The following is a 22961-nucleotide window of genomic DNA, read 5'->3' on the forward strand; positions in this document are numbered from 1 at the left end:
CTCTGTGATTTCTCTCCAAACAGTTTTTTGGCCCAATTTGCTGAAATTAGGGCTTCTTATTGGCTCATCAGAATCAGCTCACATTTTGAGGACTTGTTCTCTACTACAAGAACAAAACTCAACCTCAGTTTAAGCCTAGTCTAACGGCTGGAATTTCTAGAAATTCAAAACCCAGTTCTCTGCTCGATTCTGACAACTGCCCAGCTAGGGTTTTTTATTTTCTCATCAGAAGTGGCTGATTTTTTGCAGACTTGTTGTTCACTTCCAGAGGGGATTTCGATCCAAATTTGAGCCTTTTCTGACGGCTAAATTTTTGGGAATTTCAAAACCCGTCCGTTACACACTCTGGACATCATGTCTGATCTGACTTCTACTGACTCAGATGGATGTACCTTCCTTTTGCTTCTCCCACTAAACTAGATGGGACTAATTACTTGATGTGGTCAAAGTCTACTTACCTTACTATTGCTGGTCGTGGCTACACAGGACACCTTACAGGTAGCTTTCCCAAACCTGCTGAAGAAGGACCTGCCCAGGCTCGATGGTTATCTCAAGACTCTATGGTAATGTCATACCTTATACATTCAATGCATTCTTCCATTGCATCGGGTTATCTTCTCCTAGACACTGCTGCCCAGATATGGAAGGCTGCAAAGGACACATATTCCCAGGTTGGGAATGATGCTCAGGTATATGAATTACGAAAAAAATTCATGATACCAAATAGAATAAATTGACAGTCTCTCAATACTATGCTGAACTCCGAAAGTGCTGCCAAGTACTTGACCATTACTCTGACTATTAGCCCACCACTGCTACTGATATTACTGCATACAAGAAACATGTTGACAAAATTAGGGTTTATGATTTTTTGGCTGGCCTTAATGTTGAATATGATCCGATTAGAATTCAGATTCTCAGCAAGGATCCTTTCCCTAATCTGGAATAGTCTATGCATTAGTCCACATTGAAGATCGACGCCGTGCAGCTATACTCCATACTACACCTCCAGATCGGTCAGCTCTAAACACTGGGACTGCTTCAAATCCTCCTATTGCTGAAACTTCTAAATCTGAAAAGGCAGCCATCAAATGTGAACATTGTGGCAAGTTATGCACACTAAGGCCACATGTTGGAAGGTGCATGGTAAACCAGCCGACTTTGAAGCTAAGCATGTTGCGCGTGGGAAATCGAAAAACAAAGCCAATCATACCGAGGTTGTCACTACTACTCCTACCACTGACACTAGATTATCCAAGGAGGAACGTCAGGCTTTCCAGCGTATGTTACAGGCTTCCGCTCCTTCTACTGCATCGACTCCTGCCAGTTCTTCCACCACTCCAAGTTCAAATTTTGCCCATTAAGGTATTTCATTTGCTGGTCATTGTGCATCGGTAGTCTCTTCTCCCTAGATCATAGACTCTGGTGCCACTGATCATATGACTGGATCCTCCGGCCTATATCATTGTTATTCTCCTACTTCTAGTAAAGATGAAGTTTGAGTGGCTGATGGTTCTCTCTCTTCTGTCTCTGGGAAAGGATCAATCAGTTGCTCTCCTTTTCTAACCTTATCCTCTGTTTTACATATGCCTAAATTTACCACTAATCTTCTATCCATCAGTAGTCTTACCCTTGATTTAAATTGCAAAGTAACTTTTTTCCCTTCACACTGTGTTTTTCAGGATCTAACAACGGGGGCGACAATTGGATGTGGTAAGATGTATGGTGGATTGTACCTGTTTGATAATGAGAGTCCTACTTCACCACCACCTCTTCCTTCTCCTATTCATCAAAGCTCATTAGTCTCTTCTGAACTTCAACAATGGCATAAAAGACTAGGTCATCCCCCTTTAGGAACTTTATCATTTTTATTTCCAGCATTAGTTACACAATGTAATAAGAACGAATTTTTTTGTGAGGCCTGTGTTTTGGCCAAACAACATCGTTCCACTTATTCTATTTCTAATAACAGAAGTTCTTCTCCTTTTAATCTTGTTCATTCTGTTGTTTGGGGACCTAGCCGAAAACCTTCCTTCAAAGGCCATCGTTGGTTTGTTTCTTTTATCGATTGTTATTCTAGGAGTACATGGGTTTATTTAATGCATAACAAAAGTGATGTCTTCTCCTGTTTTCAAAATTTTCATAAAATGGTTCAGACCCAATACACTGCCACTCTCAAGATATTGAGGAGTGACAATGGCAAGGAATATATAGATGGTCGGTTCCAACACTATCTTGCTGCCCATGGAATCCTCCATCAGACCAGTTGTGTCGATACCCCAGCCCAAAATGGTGTGGCTGAAAGGAAAAACCGCCACCTCCTTGAGGTGGCTCAGGCTATTATGTTTGCCCAGTCTGTTCCTTTCCAATATTGGGGAGATGCTATCCTTACTGCAGCCTATATCATTAATAGACTACCTACCCAAGTTCCTGACTCCCAAACCCCTACTACTTTATTACAGGGCCCTTCCTCCTTTGTCGTTCCCCCTAAAATTTTTTGTTGTCTGTTATGCTAGGGATACCCGATCCCCCGGCAAACTTGAACCCCGTGGCATTCGTTGTACTTTCTTGAGATATTTTTCATCCCAAAAGGGTTATAAATGTTACCACCCCCCACCTGTCATAACTTTGTCAACATGGATGTTATCTTTCATGAAGCTCTCTCTTATTATCCATCTACACCTCTTCAGAGGGAGAATTTTAGTAAAGATGTGTTGGTTGAGCTTCCTATACAAAACCAGCCGAATATTGACCCCAGCCCTCTTGACCCTTCTGCTCCTCCCCTCCCTCCTACTAAAGACAGAGGATTTTCCCCCGGGGGAGAACTTAGATAATGCTGAAAATCCCATTCAGGGAGAGTTGACTCCTGTCCAACAAACCATTATGGAATTTCAGAAGAAAATTATTGACTCTAATCTCAAAACCTACCACAGGGGACATTCCAAAAACATGCAACTCCCATCTACTATAGCACCAGTACCAATCCAGTTGCCGGCCTTGGAACCAGATCATTCTCCAGGTAACATCTCTTCTCCTTCTTCTCTTGACTTACCTATTGCTCATCGCAAAGGTATTCGGGCTTGTACTCGGCATCCTATTTCTCATGTTGTCTCTTATAATTCCCTTTCTCCATCCTTTCGTACGTTTGTCTCTTCTCTTTCTTCTGTCTGTATTCCCCAAAACTGACAGGAAGCTTCTACAGATGGAAAGTGGAAGACAGCAATGATGGAAGAAATGAAAGCCTTACAAAAAAATGATACATGAGAGCTTGTGGTTCTTCCTCTAGGAAAGAAATCAACTGGATGTAAGTGGGTGTTCGTGGTGAAACAAAAGGTAGATGGCACTGTGGATCGATACAAAGCACGATTGGTGGCAAAGGGATTTACTCAGACTTATGGGATCGACTATCAGGAAACCTTTGCACCGGTTGCAAAGCTAAACACCATCAGAGTACTACTATCTTGTGCTGTCAATCTAGGATGGGAATTGCAGTAGTTAGATGTGAAGAATGCCTTCCTCCATGGAGAGTTTGTAGAGGAAATGTATATGGATATTCCACCGGGTTTCTCATCTGATAAAACCAACGGCAAAGTGTGTAAATTGAAACGTGCTCTATACGGGCTGAAGCAGTCACCCCATGCATGGTTTGGACAATTTCACAAGGCTACGGTTTCTGTGGGTTATAAGCAGAGTAATGCTGATCATACCCTGTTTATAAAAAGGAATGGTGAAAAAATAACCATTCTCATAGTCTATGTGGATGACATTGTGGTCACCGGAATGATGATAATGAGATCAGCAAGTTGAAGACTTTCCTTGGCCAAGAATTTGAAATAAAAGATTTAGGAAACCTAAAGTACTTTCTAGGGATAGAAGTTGCTCAATCTTCTAAGGGCATCTTCCTTCCTCAAAGGAAGTACATCCTAGATTTGTTGACTGAGACTGGAATGCTAGGATGTCATCCTTCTGATACACCTATGGAAGCTACTACACGGCTTAAAGAAAAGGAGGGTGAACCTGTTGACAAAGGTCCTTATCAGAGATTGGTCGACAAGCTTATTTATCTATCTCATACACGACCAGATATAGTCATCGCTGTGAGTATGGTAAGTCAGTTCATGCATGATCCTCATTCTTCTCACATTATCTATCTCATACACAACCAGATATAGCCGTCGCTGTGAGTATGGTAAGTCAGTTCATGCATGATTCTCATTCTTGTAACATGGATGCTGTTCTTCGAATTCTCCGGTACTTGAAGTCAGCCCCGGGAAAAGGGATCCTTCTATCGCTGAATGGCCATCTTCGTGTTGAAGCATATACTGATGTTGATTGGGCTGGAACCTCTAATAGGAAGTCCATCTCTGGCTATTGCTCGCCCATTGGTGGAAACCTTTTTTACATGGCGTAATAAAAAGCAGAACGTAGTGGCAAGGTCCAATGCTGAAGCAGAATTTCGTGCTATGGCACAGGGTATTTGTGAATTGCTATGGCCCAAAGGCTTATTGCAAGATCTTGGTGCTCCTGTCCGTCTTCCCATGATGTTGTATTGTGACAACAAGGCTGCCATTAGGATTGCTCACAATCCTGTTCAACATGATCGTACCAAGCATGTGGAGGTTGATAGGCACTTTATCAAAGAGAAGTTGGAAGAAGGGTTGGTCTGTGTTCCTTTTGTGCAATCTTCTGACCAACTAGCTGATGTGTTCGCTAAGGGATTAGATGGAAAAGTTTTTCATCCTATTCTTGTCAAGTTGGGTATGTTTGATATTTATGCTCCAACTTGAGGGGGAGTGTTAGAATAAGTAGTTCTACCCGATAGGGGTATACTTGTCCTTTTTTATGTTTATTCTTATGTTTATTCTCCCTTAGCCGGTTCTTATTTAGGTATTCCTAACCTGAATTGGCAAGGGTAGCTTTCCTATTTCTAGTAGGATTATTGTAACTCTTTGAATATAAATAAAGGGGCTTGGTGATCCATATTGATCACTCAAGCATTCAGTTCTACAGAGCTTCTAACACAATAGAACACAACAATCAGCTCCAACTATATGCCTCTTGCCTTTAGAAAGACAGAATTCATTGGCCAGTCAACCTAGAGAAGAACCAGATGTTAAAGGAGCCTGAGGACCATAATGTGCAAAAGTTTAAAAGATAATTGTTTGGTTTCATTCAACAAGCAGTAAAACCAATCTGCTTACAGACCTGGATCTTAAAATAGGAAGTGATCAAGGAAAACCAAAAGTCAAATAGATACCAAAATATAGCAACACAAGTGATGTGGATCTCAACAAATTTGAAAGTGAACAGTTGGGCAGATGAAGATTCACATCTTCTCGGTAAAGAATGGTAGAAGAGGCACTGCTGGGTGCAGTCATAGAAACAGGGTTTCAATCATAGATGTTAAGGCATGACACCTAGGTGTCCTGGCGCATTTTGGAGGGGGGTGGCTCGGTTTATTGAATGCGTAAAAGCTAAAAGGGCCCCACCTTGATAGTTTGGGTGTCACTTAAGCGATGCCTTGGCTCGCTTCATGAGCTGGGCAGTCGATTTGCATGTTTCTGTGCGGGTTATTTTTAAGCTCAAAAATATATAGTTTTTTTATTCTATATTTTTACTTTTTCATTTGCATGTGTACATACTCCTTGGCTCGTCTTCTGAGCTGGGCGGTCGACTTGCATGTTTTTGTGTGTGTGTGTGTGTGTGTGTGTGTGTTTAAACTTAAAAATATATAGTTTTTTTTATTCTATTTCTTACTTTTTCATTTGCATGTGTATATGATTAGCAGACACCTTGCTACATGGAATTAAAGTATATAAAAGGGGATAAATGGAGGGAGACACCCTGCATGCCTGAAAGCCTCGAATATCTTCCATCCCCATTAGACAAAATCCAACTATCGACAATGTGGGCCTGCGATGTCAATCTTCCACTATTCCAGCAACGGCGACGCATCTCCTACTACTCCGGCTTCGACAATGGTAAGTTTGTGTATTTTTCTTCTTCTTCTTCCTCATGATGCAGATAAGTCATCATTTGCATGTGTACATGATTTATGATTAGCATACATCTTGCTACATGGAATTATAGTATATAAAAGGGAAATAAATGGAGGAAGACACCCTGCAAGCCTGAAACCCTCGAATATCTTCCATTCCCCATTAGAAGAATCCAACTATCAACGCTGCTGGCCTGCGACATGCGACGCCAATTTTCCACTATTCCAGTAACGGCAACAGCATCTCCTACTACTCCGGCTTCAACAAACGATAAGCTTGTGCATTTTTCTTCTTCTTCTTCTTCCTCATGATACAGATAAGTCATCTATGGGGCTTATTTTATTGGGAATAAGCCATGGTTTGGATTATATATGTATTGAGCCTTTGATCCCATGTGTTCTTTGAAATAGACCACTTTAATGGGTCTAAAAGGTGGGTACAAGGTAGGCATACGGGATTAGGCTAGTAGTAGTTTAGTAACTTATCTTCATTCCTAATTCAAGTAGGAATAGTTAGTTATTAGTTGTTTTTTATTTTCATAGTAGGAGTATATTTCAGTTTTCCTAGTTAGAACAGGAGTTTATTTTCAGTCTATAAGTACAATGTAGGGCTCACAAGGCCAGAGATGATTTAATATGATTTTTTGAGATTACTTTGCAGCAAGGGAGCTGTGTGAGACCCAGAATCTGTGAAAGACAGAATGGGAGAGATTCCCTAAGACCTGAGATAGATCAAATTATCTTCTTCTTCTTCTTCCTCTGTTCTGTTTTACCACCAACCATACTCTGTGTTTGATTTCAGATCAGAAGTTGCTTCTGCTGGGTGTGATTGATCCCTGATTTCATTGGAGTTATTTGGTCTTGCATCCAACATCATATTCCTATCACCAAATAAGTCCAATCAAGGGTTTAATTTCTGTTCTACTGCTCCTGCGCACACCCTGTTTTCCACTCTATTTCAGCATATAGTATTTTCTCAATTGAACCCAAACCACAGATCTGTTTCCACCCAAACTTTGGGGGATCAAAAGTCTACCCTAGAGCCTAATGACCAAATTTTGGTGCTGTTTTTTATTTGTGTGATTTGGGAGTTAGCGACAGTTTACTTTTTTCCCAGCTTTGTCTATTTCAGAATTTGGGTTTTCCAAATTACTTTTAATCCAGCATTTGGTTTGCATTGGAACCTTGGGGCTTTTGTTTAAACCATTGAACTTGAGGTCTGTCCCGAATGTCAGACAAATCAGTTGGGTGGATTGGAGTTAATTTGAGTTTTATTGTTCTGGAGATCTTTGCCCATGTGATCATTGTAACCCAAATTACTCCCAAACCGTTCATCGGATCATTCCCATCTTTTGAGAGGTTTTAATCCTTCTGATTAACTATTGTTTCCTAGAGTTTGGTGTGATTCTGAGAGGTCTGAGTTTTCAGTTAATTTTCGGGTTCTATCTGAGTGGGGTTTTGACTTGGGATCTTGTCTGGAGGGTTTTAGAGTTCTTCCTAAATACCCCACCACCACCTCAATTCACTGGGTTATTTTTCTTCTTCTTTAACTTTTTCTTTTTCCTCTGTTACCGAGTCACTGCACTGCGCTGTTTTCTTTTCTTTCTTTTTTCCTCCTTCATTTCTCTGTTAACCGATCATTCGATTAATTTTTTTTAATTCTATGTTTCTTCTTATCAATTCTCCGTCTCCTACTTTTCCCTTATTTTTTCTTTCTTCATTTCTCTGTTACCGCATGTACCCCTTTTTTAAAATCTTTTTCTCCTTCTTCATCTTCATGTATATATTAATTTGTTTCATGTTCTTCTTCTCTGTTACTGCAGGTACTGATTCTTCTATAGGATTGTTGCATTGAAGAAGGTACTAGACTACTGGTTCTTTTCCCTTATGATTGAATCGATGTAGCATACAAGAAGAATTATATCATCTCTATAGTGGTCTACTAGATATTATGGATACATTAAAAAAATTACTACGAAGCCTAGGCGGCCAACTTGTCGCCTACGCACTTAGGAGGCTCTCCAACACCTTGGGTCGTCTAACACCTTGAGGTCAATGGTTTCAATGCCCTAATATTGATGAGGCTGCACCTCAGGCTATGTAGTAACAATGGAATAAAAAAACTATTTTTAGTCATTGGTTGGATGAATACAACAACAACCACCATAACCTTATCCCAACTAAATGGGGTCGGCTACATGGATCCGAAGAGGCCATGACAATAATAGAAATAAGGGCAATAGAAGGAAGTAAAAAAGGTTAAAAAAAAAAAAAGGGGTTTAAAAAAATTAATTAATAAATAAAATAAAATAAAATTACTAAAGGAAAAAGTCTAAGCAATAGTTAAAGCAGCATCCCAAGAACATCCCCCTACGAGGGGTCGGCTACACAGGTCCTTGTCCACCAAACAACTCTATTCGTGGTCATACTAGGATCAAGCCCTCCAATATGCATATCCTTTGTTACCACTTCTCCAATAGTCATTTAAGGCCTACCCCTACCTCTTTTAGCTCCTTCAAATTGAATCTGGTCACTCTTCCTTACTGGTGCATCCATGGGTCTCCTTTAGACATGACCAAACCACCTCAGGCGGCTCTCACGAAGCTTGTCCTGGATTGGTGCAACTCCCAATTCGGTTCTAATACAAACATTCCTTACTCAATCTCTCCTGGTCTTGCCGCACATCCTCCTCAACATCCTCATCTCCGCTACACTCATCTTATCTATATTACTCTTCTTAACTGCCCAACATTCCGCTCCATATGTCATCGCTGGTCTTATTACTGTCCTATAGAATTTCCCTTTAAGCTTAATAGGCATGCATTTGTCACATAAAACTCCTGATGCTCCTCTCCACTTCATCCATCCTACTTTAATTCTGTGGGAAACATCATCCTCTATATCCACCCTCTTTGTTAATGGTTGACCCTAGGTATCTAAAGCATTCATTTTGCAGTAGCTCTTGCTCCCCAAGTTTCACCACTTCATCACCTCTCCTGGTTTGACTGAAGTTACACATCATATACTCTGTCTTTGTCCTACTTAACTTAAAACCTCTTGCCTTCAAGTTTGATCTCCATAACTCCAACTTCGCATTAATCCCTTCCATTATCTCATCTATCAAAACAATATCATCAGCAAACAGCATACACCAAGGGACCTCATCTTGAATATGTCTGGTTAAATTATCCATGATGAGTGCAAAAAAATAGGGGCTTAAAGCTGATCCTTGGTGTAACCCAATTGTAATTGGGAATTCACCACTTTGTCCCTCTGCATTTTTGACACTTGTCACCACACCCTCATACATGTCCTTAATTATATCCACATAGCTACTTGAGCTCCTTCTCTTCCCTAGGACATGCCAAATGAGCTCTCTAGGAACTCTATCATAGGCCTTTTCTAGGTCAATAAAGACCATATAGAGATTCCTTTTGTAAGCTTTAAATATTTCCATAAGCCTCCTTAGCAGGTAAATAGCTTCTATCGTGGATCTCCCTGGCATAAAACCAAATCGATTCTCTGATTCAGTTTCTCTTCTTAGGTGGGCTTTAGTGATTTTCCCCCAAAGTTTCATGGTATGACTCATTAGTTTAATGCCTCTATAGTTATTGCAATTCTGGATATCACCTTTATTCTTATGGATCGGGACTACAGTGCTTTTTCTCCAATCATCTAGAATTTTCCTTGTACTCAGAATCTTGTTAAACAGCTTGGTTAGCCAAGATAAACCCCGTCCTCCTAAACTCTTCCACACTTCAATTATAGATCGGGACTACAGTGCTTTTCCTCCAATCATCTAGAATTTTCCTTGTACTCAGAATCTTGTTAAACAGCTTGGTTAGCCAAGATAAACCCCGTCCTCCTAAACTCTTCCACACTTCAATTGGGATCTCATCAGGTCCTGGTATTTTGCCTACCTTCATCTTTCGTAGGGCCTCTTTAACTTCGGCCTCGCCAACTCGTTGTAGTTGTCCATGACGTGTGTTGGCTTCAAGACTATTCCTCTCCACTTCCGAATCCACCCCATTAGTCAAGGTAGCTCCATTTAGTAGATTGTAACTCACCCTATCTCTCCATAATGTCCGCATCCCGTATTAGTACTCTACAATCCTTGCTCTTAATGCATGTAACATGGTTCAAATCTACCATCCTCGCTCTTAATGCATCTAACATGGTTGAATAAATATGCTCCAAATTCTTTGAGACATTATAAAAGCAGGATCAAACTACAATTAAGAGGGGATACTACTACTACAGTTGTTATAAGCAGGTCCAAATCTACCATCCTCGCTCTCAATGCATCTAAGCAGGATCTAACATGGTTGGATGAAGACTCTATGAAGGCAGGGTATCCTCTTACTATAGTTGCAAGGGCAAGAAAATTCCAGGGCACGTCTAATATGAGGAGTGGTAGGGAAGAAGGATGAAGAAGTAGGGTCTCTACTTGGTTTAGGTAGGAGGGAGTTGTGGCTTTTGAAAAGTGAGGGACTAGGTGTTATCTTTTTCTATCAGGTGCCAGAGAAAGGGAGGTGCTAGAAAATATTGTGCCTGGTGTTGTGAACTAGGCTGAAATTGGTATTACCTTTTGTGGAATTCCGTGAATACTGGCTTGATCAAAGTGATCACAACCCAACCTTTATTTATACTATTGAAATCATATGACAAGAATATAACTAAGCAATGTGGGACTAAAACCCATATTACAACACTCCCCCTTAAGTTGTTGCATGCATATCAAACATGCCCAACTTGCTAATTTAAGGACAAAAATAACCTAGGACTGATTCCTTTAGTAAGGATATCAGCCAGCTGATCACTAGACTGAATAAATGAGATACAGATTAGCCCTTGTTCCAACTTTTCTTTGATAAAATGCCGGTCAATCTCAACATGTTTGGTACGATCATGTTGAACCGGATTGTGTGCAATGCAGATTGTGGACTTGCTATCACAATAGAGTCGCATAGGAAAATCAGTAACCATCCCCAAATCTTGAAGCAGTCCCTTGAGCCAAAGAAGTTCACAGATACCCTAGGCCATAGCTCAGAACTCAGCTTCAGCACTAGATCGAGCTACAATAGCTTGCTTTTTGCTAAGTAGTTAGGTTTCCTCCAACAAATGTGCAATACCCGGATGTGGATTTCCTATCATCAGAACTGCCAGCCCAATCTGCATCAGTGTATGCTTCTATCCGGAAGTAGCTATGAGGAGAGAATAAGATTCCTTTTCTAGGAGATGACTTAAGGTAATGGAGAATTCTATACGCTGCTTCCAAGTGAGAAGAGTGAGGATCATGCATGTATTGACTGACAAGGCTTATAGCAAATGTGATAACCGGCCGAGTATGTGAGAGGTAGATCAATCAGCCAACTAACCTCTGATAACTGCCCTTGTCCACCGGGTCACCGTCCTTACTCTTCAAATGTGTGTTGGGCTCAAGGGGGTATCTGCTAGTTTACACCCAAGCATCCCTGTCTCTTGTAACAAATCTAAGGTACATTTCCTTTGAGAGAGAGATATGCCCTTAGCTGAATAGGCAACCTCAATCCCTAAGAAATACCTTAATCTACCCAATTCCTTGACTTCAAACTCGGCACCTAAATAAGCTTTCAACTTCAGTATTTCCTATGCATCACTGCCTGTGATCACTATATCATCAACATAGACGATCAGCATTGTCACTTGCTGTCCTACCTTCTTTGCAAACAACGTATGATCAGCATTGCTCTGCTTGTACCCATAAGCAATCATAGCTTTATGGAACCGGCCAAACCAAGCCCTAGGTTACTGTTTCAGACCGTATAGGGCCTTCTTCAGTTTACATACATTTCCCTGAGTTTTTTAAGAAGTAAAGCAGGAGGTATCTCCATGTAGACATCTTCTTCCAGATCTCCATGCAAGAAGGTATTCTTCACATCAAGTTGCTGGAGTTCCCATCCTCGATTCACAGCACAAGAGATAATAACCCGTACAATATTCATCTTTTCTACAGGAGCAAAGGTCTCTTGGTAGTCAATACCTTGGGTTTGAGTAAACCCTTTGGCAACAAGCCTCGCCTTGTATCTCTCCACTGAGCCATCAGCCTTGTGCTTCACTACAAAAACCCATTTGCAACCAACAGGTCTTTTTCCAGGTGGAGGACTCACCAAATCCCAGGTCTGATTTTTCTCAAGGGCATGCATCTCTTCATTCATCGCATCCTTCCATTTCTGTTCTTCTATAGCCTCCTGCCAGTTGTTAGGGACGGAAACAGAGGATAAAGAAGCTATGAAGGCATGGAAAGTAGGAGTTAGTGAGTTATATGACACAAAGTTGGAAATAGGGTGCAATGTATAACTTCTCTTTGATTTCCGAACAGCAATGGGTAAATCAAGACTGGGATCAATAGGGGGCTTACCAGAAATCTTACTAGGAGCAAGACTTGAAGCAGGAGCAGATGCCGATCGAGTAGGATCAGTGGTGGTGGACTCTTTGTATAGAGGGCCGTCCAGAGGAAAATCAGTTCCCCGAGTGTACACAATTTTTTCTTGATGTAGCTGTCTCACTTATTGTTCTTGACTAGTAACCCCTTATTCGAATTCAACAGAGGTATCCTCTATAGTAGGTATTTCAATGTCTAGAGGAGCAATCAGCGGGACCTCTTCCCCACTTATAATCTCCCCTTGCAGAGGTTCCGGCTGTTTAAAGTAATCTTTAGACTCCCGGAACACTACATCCATAGTGGAAAAACACTTTCCAAGTAGGAGGATGATAGCATTTATATCTTTTCTGGGTAGCATCGCAGTCCCTTGGGATCAAATTTTCCTTGTACATGAAGATTCCTGGCAAACACGACACAGCCAAAGACTTTGGGAGACACAACACAGGTTGATTTCCCACAGAGCACATCCAAAGGGCAGCGACCATCCAAAACACGAGAGGGAAGTCGATTGATAAGATATATAGCTGTAAGAACAGCATCACCCCAAAAGTGAGGAGGAACAACCATAGTGAACATGAGAGAACAAGCAACCTCCAGAAGATGGCGGTTCTTGCGTTCAGCCACCCCATTTTGAGCAGGAGTGTCAACGCAAGAGGTTTGGTGAATGATCCCATGGCTGTCCAAATAAGACCAAAAGGCACCGTCCATGTACTCCTTTCCATTATCGGACCTGAGAATCTTGATCTTGGCATCGAACTGTGTCTCGACCATCTTATGAAATAAAGTGAAACAGGTAAAGAAGTCACTCTTACTATGCATCAAATATACCCAAGTCGTCCGACTAAAACAATCAATGAAAGTGACAAACCACTGAAATCCAGAGCTAGACACACAACGGGCAGGACCCCCATACATCAGAATGTATCAAACCAAAAGGATGCAAGCTCCTATTGTCAGAAATTGGAAAAATGCTTCGAGTTTGCTTTGCCAAAGTGCAAGCATCACAAGAAAAATTATGTTTATTACATCTCTTTACCAAACTAGGAAATAAAACGAACAAAACACTAAACAGTAGATGGCCCAAAAGACGATGCCAATTATTTAATTCAAAGAGTGCAGAATCAAAATCAGAAGATGGAGGCTGAGATGTCAAAGCTGCCCGAGAACCGTCAAGCACGTACAGACCACCAACCACCTTACCACATGCAATCGTACTGTCCGTTTCCAAGTCCTGAAATAAACAATGGGTTGGAAAATGTTACTTTGCAGTTTAAATCCTTAGTTATGCTACTAATGGAAAGCAAATTAGAAGTAAACTTCGGAACATGTAACACAAATGAAAGGGTAAGAGAGATAAAGAACACCGCACGGATCCCTTTCCCGAGATAGGAGAAAGAGACCCATCAGCAACTCGAACCTTACCATGACCAAATAAAGGAAAATAAGTGGATTAAAAAGAGGAAGAACCGGTCATATGGTCGGTTGCCCCTGAGTTAATTACCCAAGAATCGGGCATGACCGAGGTGCAATTCCCACCAAATGAAATACCTGTGGAAGAAGGTGTATTGGGATTAGTAGGCAGAGATAGAGCCGAGGCAGCCATGGAAGGAGATACAGATGTCGAAGAAGATGAGTCTAAACGAGTCACCATATCCTGCAAATTTTGCAAATCCTCCATAACCTGTGACAGAGAATGATCAGGTTGATCCTCAGTAGTTGCTTGATGAGCACGGGTATTATTGGACCGATTGGAACCACCCCTACTACCATGGCCTCGAGTGTCTGTAGGGCGACCATGAAGTTTCCAATAGCGGTCCTTCGTATGCCATTCCTTCCCACAGTAATTGCATTTAATGGGAGGACAATCACCAGATGACTGATCAGTGCTAGCAGAACAGGAAGACCCCCCACGGGCAGACTGTGACCCAGAAATAAGAGCCGATCTCTCCTGAGTAACTGGGTGAACCATGGCTGTTCATCGACTGTCCTCAGCCGAAAGGATCACATAGGTCTGTTCAAGAGTGGGGAGAGGTTCCCAATTCAAAATATTTGACCGGATATGATCAAACTCAATGTTCACCCCTGCCAAGAAATCAAAGACACGTAAACCATCTTCCCACTTGTAGTAGGACGTGGCATCAACATCAGTGGTGGCAGTGAAGGTGCCCAGAAAATCCAACTGTTGCCACATCGTACACATGGTATTATAATATTGAGAAAGTGTTAACTCCATATGTTTAATAGAATGAATTTTTTGACGGAGTTCATAGCATTGGGCAGCATTCCCAACCTGAGAATAAGTATCTTTGGTTGTCTTCCATATTTTCGCAGTCAAGTCAAGAAAAAGGTACCGTCCAGCAATGTCTTGGTCCATGGAATTAACCAGATATAACATAACCAAGAAATTAAAATTCATCCAGCGATCCTATACAAAACCAGTCTCTGTAGGCTTGACCATGGCGCCCGTGATGTAGCCAAACAAGCCACGGGAACCAATCGCAAAAAACAGGAACGAGACCACATAAGATAATTGCTTCCATTCAACTTGATGGTGCTCATAGGAAACGGAATAAAATCACGTTGCGACGAACCATTAGATCCAAAGGAAGCAGAGGTGATCTCCGAAGCGTCAGGCATGGTGGCTGGGAAAAAAATCGCAGAACTCAAAAAACAAGGCCACCAAAAATAATTAAATCATATGGAGGGAGAAAAAAGGACCCTTGGCGGGAGTCAACTCACCACCAAGGGTGGAAAAAAAAACATAACAGCAAGGTGAGGGAGACCCTCTCTCGAAAAAGAAAGGAAGGGAAGAGGTGGGGGGGCTGGCGATGGAGGCGGAATAAGGGGGTGGCCCTGGGAGGGCTGACGGTAGTGGCGGAAGGGGTAGGAGGGCCTGGCAGGAAAAAGGAAGGGCCGACGGAGGGCTGGTGGTGGCGGAGGGCTGGCGGAAGGCTGCCAGTGGTGGCGAAGGACTGGCGATGGTGGCTGGCCTTAGGGCAGAAACACGAAGGAGAAGAGAGAGAGAGAGAGAGAAAAAAGAAAAAAAAGGAAAAAAAATTTAATCTCATATCCCCGGAATATTGTTGGCTCTGATGCCATGTGGAATTCCGTAAATACTGGCTTGATCAAAGTGATCACAGACCAGCCTTTATTTAAAATATTGAAATCATATGACAAGAATATAACTGAGCCATGTGGGACTAAAACCCATATTACAACACCTTTCCTTTCATGTTTCTCTCTCTAATTTTTTTTCCTTTTAATGTAGTTCTAGATTGGTAGGAGACCAACGAGAAGCCAATAACCAAGATCTGAACCGAACATGTAGTTCGGTTAGGTCAAAATATGTGAAATTTGTGAAATTAGGGTTAGGGTTTGATGGTAGGGTTAGGTCAAGTTGATGTACGGGAGTCTATCAGTGAAGGTTACGTTAAGTTTTAACAAGTCTAGGCCTTTTAATTAGATTCGGCAGCAAGGTTAGGGTTAGGATTAGGGTTTCGGGTTTTTGAAAAGAGAAAAATGGTGGCATCTAGGGTTTAGGATAGGAATTTAGGGAAGGGGTTTGGATCAAGTTTCTGCAAGGGTGAGAGGGAGATTCGGTCCAAGTTTGGGCTTTTCCGATGGTTGGTTACGTATATGGAGGTTTTAGGGTTTTTGGGGAATTATTTGAGATGGGATATGCTAGGGTTTTAATGGTTGGAATGGGCAGCAAAGGAGATCGAGTTCCCTAATGGGAAGGGGTTAAGTATTCCAATTTTAGGGTTTCGTAGATGGCTGGTTAGGTCTGGACAGGTTTTAGATGTTGGAAAAGTGAAAATAAAAAGGGGAACTGTTAGGGTTGGGATGTGAGAGGATTAGAAGAATAATGGGGATGGGGAATACTTCTAACTCACTGTTGTTGCAGAGAAATCTTGGCAGCAACTTGTTTGAAGATGAGAACTTGAATACAAACTGAATCTTGAATTAGGACTTGAAGGAGATCTTCAAAGGAACCACCCGGCCTTCACACCGCAAGGTGTTGATTGGATCAAACACCAATCTCCCCAACGAACCACCTAGGCTTCCCACCGCAAGGTGTCAATCAGATCAAACACCGATCCCACTAGCCTTGATCAAACACAAGACAAGCATCTTCAATGGAGAAGAAGAGAAGAGCAGCAAAAGCTTTTCATTAATCCAAAATTCGTCTTCCATGCCTGCCTCAATTACAACCTTATATAAAAGACTCAAAAATAGACTCCTACACTAAAAAGGAAAGGCCTAACCCCTTAACCTCTTAAGTAATTTAAACTGACTAGGAAACTGAAATAGACTCAAACAGAATCTTATCCAGCCCCACTAAACACTTAAAAGAAAACTACTAAAATCACTTAAATTGAACCATTGGTTGAACCGGTTCAATTATGAACAAAAACACCAAATTAAAACCGAGTATGGAACTAAACAACTAATCCCGTATGCAACCTAATTATCCATTTTTTAGGCCCATAAAAGTGGTCTATTACATAGAAAACCCATGGGATCAAAGGCCCAATACGTATATAACCCAATCCCAGACCTCGGTTCTATATTTCCATACCACTATTAAAACTTTGTTGCTGATAAATTAAAAACAAAAAAACAAAATATCAGTGCTTAATTCAGTCATGCTTGAATATTATAAAAAGTAGGGATGTAGCATAGGACCATTCACACCAATAGGCAGTCAAAATCTTGTATAGAATGTACAGTTGGTATGACAAGTAAGCAGCTCAATCAACCTAGAGCATGCATAAACATAGACACCAACTTGAGAAACCCAAAAGCAAAAGTTAGAATTTTTTTTTCTCTCTACTTAGTAATAGTCTCTTTTTCCCAATACACTCATAACTGAGATCACTGTGCAACATTGTTTGGTTTCCAATATTGGTCAATTAGAGTGTCTTTATCTCACCCCATTAGACATAAACTCTTAAATCCATATTTAATATGCTACTACTACTTCTTCTTGTCCATTGAATTTTTTTATTTTCCTTGGGCAACTCTAATCCATCCAGATATTCATAATTGGTGTCATCACAGTACAATGAATAAGAATGCTTGATTGGGTTCCAATCACAAATTTGTGGTTACTGTCCAGTGTAGACACCAAAGTAGGGAGGTTTTGGAAGAAGAACTTTATTCCAAAAGACATAATAAGATAAGATTCACATGAAGCTGCCAATGTCTATGAAATCCAATCAATTTGCAAGACTCTTCAAGAGTTTCAAACTCTTGGCTCTTCCCCTAATATCCCATAACCCAATGCCAACACAACAACTCTAAATATTTGAAAAGACAAAAGTTGTAAGGCAGCACGCAGGGCACTCGATATCACACCTCCAACGAGCGACACTGACCATACCAAACTAAATATTTGAAAGATAGAAAGTTAAATGCACCATCAGATCCAATTTAATCCTATATCATATATATTTAAAAAAAGAAAAAACTCAATTGTAATCTTTGTTTGTAAGTTATGAGAATTTGAAATGACGTATCTCCTCAAAGGTATGCTTTTGGTAGCTTACAGGACATAATTCACCCTTCTAGTGATCAATTGAGCATGAAACCAGCTATCATACTCAGCAAAGAGGTTCATTAATCACACAAATTTGAATATTCATTTTTCCTCTTCTTTTGTTTTCTTTTTTCTTGGTTCCTTTAAAATAACCAAGCATGAAATAAAATTCATTATGGAGGGACAAAAAGGAAAATCTCATGACGATAGTCAAACAACATGATATATTCACGTAAACTCACCCATCACGAGCCATAGGATTCTACTTATGAAGCACAAATTTCCTCGATGAAAAGAATTTGTGAAGGGGGAAAAAGAAGAAGGTGGAATGAGAATGAATTGAAAATAAAGATGAAATTTAGGACCACAATATTGAATGCCAAACATTGTACTATCCAGTGTCAGAATCAGTAGAAAAAAAATTATATAATTTGCTACAATTCTGGAGCATGTACAAACATTAATTTGCTGGTTGCAACATCATCCACTTACCATGTCTTCAATAGAAAATCCTTTTGTCCACTTAATAAGTAGACCTGAAGAAACAGATAGCTGTTTCACAGGATACGAGAATGTAAAGCCAAGATCTCTCCTTCTGTCAAGCTGAACCCCATAATCGTCTTCTTCGCTTTCAACAAACTCTTTTATCGTCGATGCAATAAAATCAAAGAGATCCTACATGCAAGAAACATATCAATTTCCCCATTGCTCCTGAACAAAGGATGTCACTAACTATCAAAACATATTTAGGTTTCAAAGGCAGGGTGACAAAATGTAAAATTTGACAAATGAAGGAGCTCCACTACCTCACTTGTACTAGTCAGCAAATGTTGAGGAATGGGTTGACGTTCAATCTCGTGTCCCATTATCTTTAACTCTTTACCCCCTAGCTGAACCATCAAGACTCTAAAATTGGTTCCACCAAGATCGAGTGCATAATAAGTTCCTTCTTCATTCCTGAAGAAAAAATTGTAAAATCCATTTGAGCACTGATCAACCAATGCAAACATATAAACACAAACAGGGAAAGTATGAGCTAGGTAGAAAACAGCAATCAAAGCAAAGGAGATATACAGCTAATAAAGGAAATGCAGTACAACAATGAGAAAGTTTATGAAAAGATCCTAAAAGTCTACACAAGTGACAAATCGTTCTTCGCTCATTTGCTTCAAGTCAACCGAAGTAAACAGTGGAATACACAGAACACAGATTTGCAGTCGGGTGAAGGTCTGGGAATCTGCAAGAGGTACATTGTTCCCGTACAGTGAACAAATAAAGAACAATGCATAAAAAAAGAGTGGAAAAAAAAAAGTAAATTCATATCCCATTTAAAGAAAAAAGGAAAAACAAGAACAAGAGACTCCAGTTTCAGAAAGAATAGCACCGTAAGCAAATGCAACAGTAAAATGCATAAAAGTAATAGAGGAAAGGGGGGGGAAAAAGAAACTGTACTTCAAACCCAATAATTACAACAAAGGCAGTGAAGCAACATCCTGAAAGAGGTTCACATTAAACGGACAATAGTCGGACTAACACCAACGACAGCTACACACCACAACAGCAAAAAATGCAAAAATAAACCTCCCAAAAAAATAAAAAGTCTACCGTTCAGAGAGGGGGAAGATAATAAGAACAAGAAAGAACAAACCATTCCAATGTAAACTCAAAACAACAGGAGAAATATCAATAAATTATTTATAAACTAAATAATTTCTTAAAAATCGATAATTACTACCAAATATATAAGGCTAGTATCAACATCTCGTGGGGAGAAGGGGAGGCCCAACGAATGTGAAGGCTTAATACAGAAACAACATAAAGCATTAAGGAACCAACACCTAACTAAACCCCAGAAAAAAAAAAAAAGAAGGAAACGGATACCCAAAACTAAATATTTGATAAAGTATTAGACGGACCGGAGAAGAACAATGAAAATAAGTTAAAGAAACCATTCGTTAAATCGTCTCCATGTTCAGAACGAAACCCACAAATCAGAAATCCAGGCAAGAGAGAAAAAAAAAAAAAAAAAACTTAGTACATCTAAACCATATTATTACCCATCTGGGAGTTTGTCGACGAATGGGAGAAGCATCTTGAGTTTACTCCCACCTTCAGAAGCCAATCCCGCATGCATCTCAACAGCCATGGCATCAACTATCTGCCTCAACCTCGCTATCGGCGTTGAACATCCTTCCTCCAGTTCCCTCAATATGCCCACCACACGATTCCACTTCCGCCTACTCTTCACTCTTTGGCTAACCAGTATAGCCGCGATCGCACACGACGCCACCGCACAACTCACTGCCAAACAAAAACCTACCTTCCCCATGTCTCTCTCTACCGCTCTTACACACACTCTCCCCCACTCAAGTCATCGGGAAGAGCAGACAATACAACACTCCATCCTCTCCCTCGTCTTCTTCACTTCAGGATCCACACGACTGTGTTTTCAGGCGATAAACTCGGTAAGCCTTAAACGGAAGTCCGGTGAAGACCAAATATTCGACTGAATGCCGGAAAGAATTGTCCCTTTGCCGAGAAAATCAGAGAGCGAAGGGAGAGCGAAAGATGAAGAGGAAGAGTTCTTCGGTGGCCTTTATGTAGTGTTGGAAAGGGAACTGCCGTTAACATATTTTAAATACACAATGACTGATTTGCCCTTGCTTGAATTTCGAAATTCTTGATTTGTTACTATTCTATTCCGTCTCTATCGATTGTTAAAACGGTGAGAATTGACTTGTGTCGGTTTAAGCACTGTACATATATATATATATATGTTGGCGACCTTGTGACGGTAGACATTTTCAACACCAAACTCAGCCTTATGGCCCTTATCCCAATTTAATTAACTAATTAAATTACAATAATGCCATTTACACTCAAACATCATTAGAACTTTTAACTTGACAGAGTAAACTAATTAAAGAGAACGTTATACATAAAAATTAGGGAGAAAGAACATTACTTGGTCATGTTGCACTTCTGCATCTTAAGTCTTGACACAGGGGTATGCAAAATGATCGCCGCACCCTTGATCATTTATAGAGTTCAAGGGGTTACGGCAGACATTCCGCATGCCCCTGATTAGGGTGCAAGGGTGGGGTGTGCTAGTTGACTGGTTAGCATTCTCTTTTCCTATAAATTAATATTTAACATAAACATAAATTACTATTAATTTATGAAAAAAATGGAAAGATTCCCAAAGTCTTGTTTGGATGTTTTAAATGTTTGATAAGGGTAGTATAATAATTTGGCTATTTATTAAGGGACCACAAAGGTTGTTTGTCTAAAAGGGAGTTTAAAACTTGAGTATTTGGTCAACTAATTAAAAGCGAAAGCAACTGAGTATCTATATGGTATTAAAGGAAAAGATAAGGACAATAGAAGTCAAAAGAATGAACGGAGAGGAATTTTTCTTTACTTTACATGTGTTGATGAATAGCTATTATATTCGAGACAGCGCGGCTACTGTTCTCGACAGGCGAACGGCGACGGTAGCGGCGTATACGCCGTCGTACTTGCCAGCTGTACTCCGCTAATTCCAGCTAAGCAGAAAAATCAACCGTACGATCTAACTTTTTCCCTTTTCCCCAGAGATCTCATAATAATTTTTTTTTCTTATAATTAAAAATCCGAAAATAAAAATGAGATATTTATTTCTGATCATGTGTCGTAAATGCCCTCGTGACAGGAAAAAGGGTTTAAAATAGGGGATCCGAAACCACCATCCAGCTGGCAACGAGAATTTCAATTTCTCGGTCATGGGAATCTTAGACACGTGGTGATCGATCTGGACCGTCGAATCTACAAGTGGACGAGCTCCTTAGTTCTTACCACTGGGTGGTGGAGTTTGCATAGGTTGTTAACGTGGTTGACTCTTCTATTAGAAATCTCGAACATTCTTTAGAAAACACATGCAGAACCCGGCTGGGTCGGGTTAACATCTCAGGGTGTCCAATTGGAATCGTATTCGATAACTGCAATTGAACCGGATCAAATAAGCCATATCAAATCGAATAAATTTGTTTTAATTGGGTTCTGGAATGTAGGATTAGAATTAGGGGTGCAAGTTTGGCCCTGTCAGCCTGAACCCGCCTTGCCCCACCCTGAGCCTGAACAAGGCTTAGGCTGAAAATTTTGGCCCTAAGGACAGGTCAGGGTTGGAAATTTCTGGCCCTGAGTCAGGGTCCGGTCAAGCCAGGGTTGAAGCCTCAGACTAACCCTGGTCTGGTCTGGCCTACCCCAACCTTTAAGTTATATTATAAAAAATATATTGATATAATATATATATTATAAACTTTAAATGTCACCCACATTTTGTTATATAATATGTTATATATGAAGATAATAAGTGATATAATTCCCTCCCCCTGTACCTTGTCCTAATTACACGTTCTTCCCCTTGCTTTTTCCACCTTACATTCGATTCCCCTATAGTTTTCAAAAATTTACTAATTCTTCCCCTACCGTTAGCATCTGTCTGTTATGTGCTTATGTGGCGTAATTAGATTTTTTATAATACCCAAACTAACCCTTGGCCATTGTGTGATGACCCATTTACGTTTTTGATAAAAAGCCAAAATAATAAGGGAAAGGGAGAATGACTTGCCCTATCTTCCACTTCCAAACTTCATCTTCAACCTCTGAGCCGTGAAATCCCGGACGACGATACCCCTACCATTGCCTAAGTTTGTTCCATATCTATAGACCCTTTTACCCTTCCCATCTTTTTTTCTTCTTCTTCTTCTTCGCCTGCAACACCTTTCTGCAACTTCCATGAAATGATTGATATTTTGGAAACCCTGGAGGCCCTACATATCGGAAATCCGTTTTTTTGAGAAGCGAATATAGAGAAGATTAGTAGATTACAGAGAAAACTAAAAACTAGGAACTTTAGAGAGAGAGAGAGAGAGACGAAGCAACAAGGAAGTAGTAGAGGAATTGGAATCACTATTGAGGATCACGGACCATAATCAACTGATGGCTGAATATCACTACAT

At 40.5% G+C, this 22961-nt stretch overlaps 1 protein-coding gene across 3 annotated transcripts in view; it reads right to left on the minus strand.

Moving 5' to 3' along the window:
- Positions 1 to 22728, minus strand: part of LOC122643921 (hexokinase-3-like) — a 63757-nt gene extending 41029 nt beyond the window's left edge. The window contains exons 1-4 of one of the 3 annotated variants that reach the window (XM_043837497.1): positions 22723 to 22728; positions 20019 to 20292; positions 18768 to 18918; positions 18454 to 18636 (exon numbers count right to left, since the gene is read on the minus strand). In XM_043837497.1, coding sequence (XP_043693432.1) covers positions 18454 to 18636; positions 18768 to 18918; positions 20019 to 20290 — 606 coding nt within the window. In that variant the 5' untranslated portion in view covers positions 20291 to 20292; positions 22723 to 22728. Of the gene's footprint in view, positions 1 to 18453; positions 18637 to 18767; positions 18919 to 20018; positions 20533 to 22722 lie in introns of those variants that run through there. The other 2 variants (XR_006330197.1, XM_043837496.1) reach the window with 2 other exon arrangements.
- Between the last annotated feature and the right edge of the window lie 233 nt (positions 22729 to 22961).

This window comes from Telopea speciosissima, chromosome 10, assembly GCF_018873765.1.
Source record: "Telopea speciosissima isolate NSW1024214 ecotype Mountain lineage chromosome 10, Tspe_v1, whole genome shotgun sequence".
NCBI lineage: Eukaryota > Viridiplantae > Streptophyta > Magnoliopsida > Proteales > Proteaceae > Telopea > Telopea speciosissima.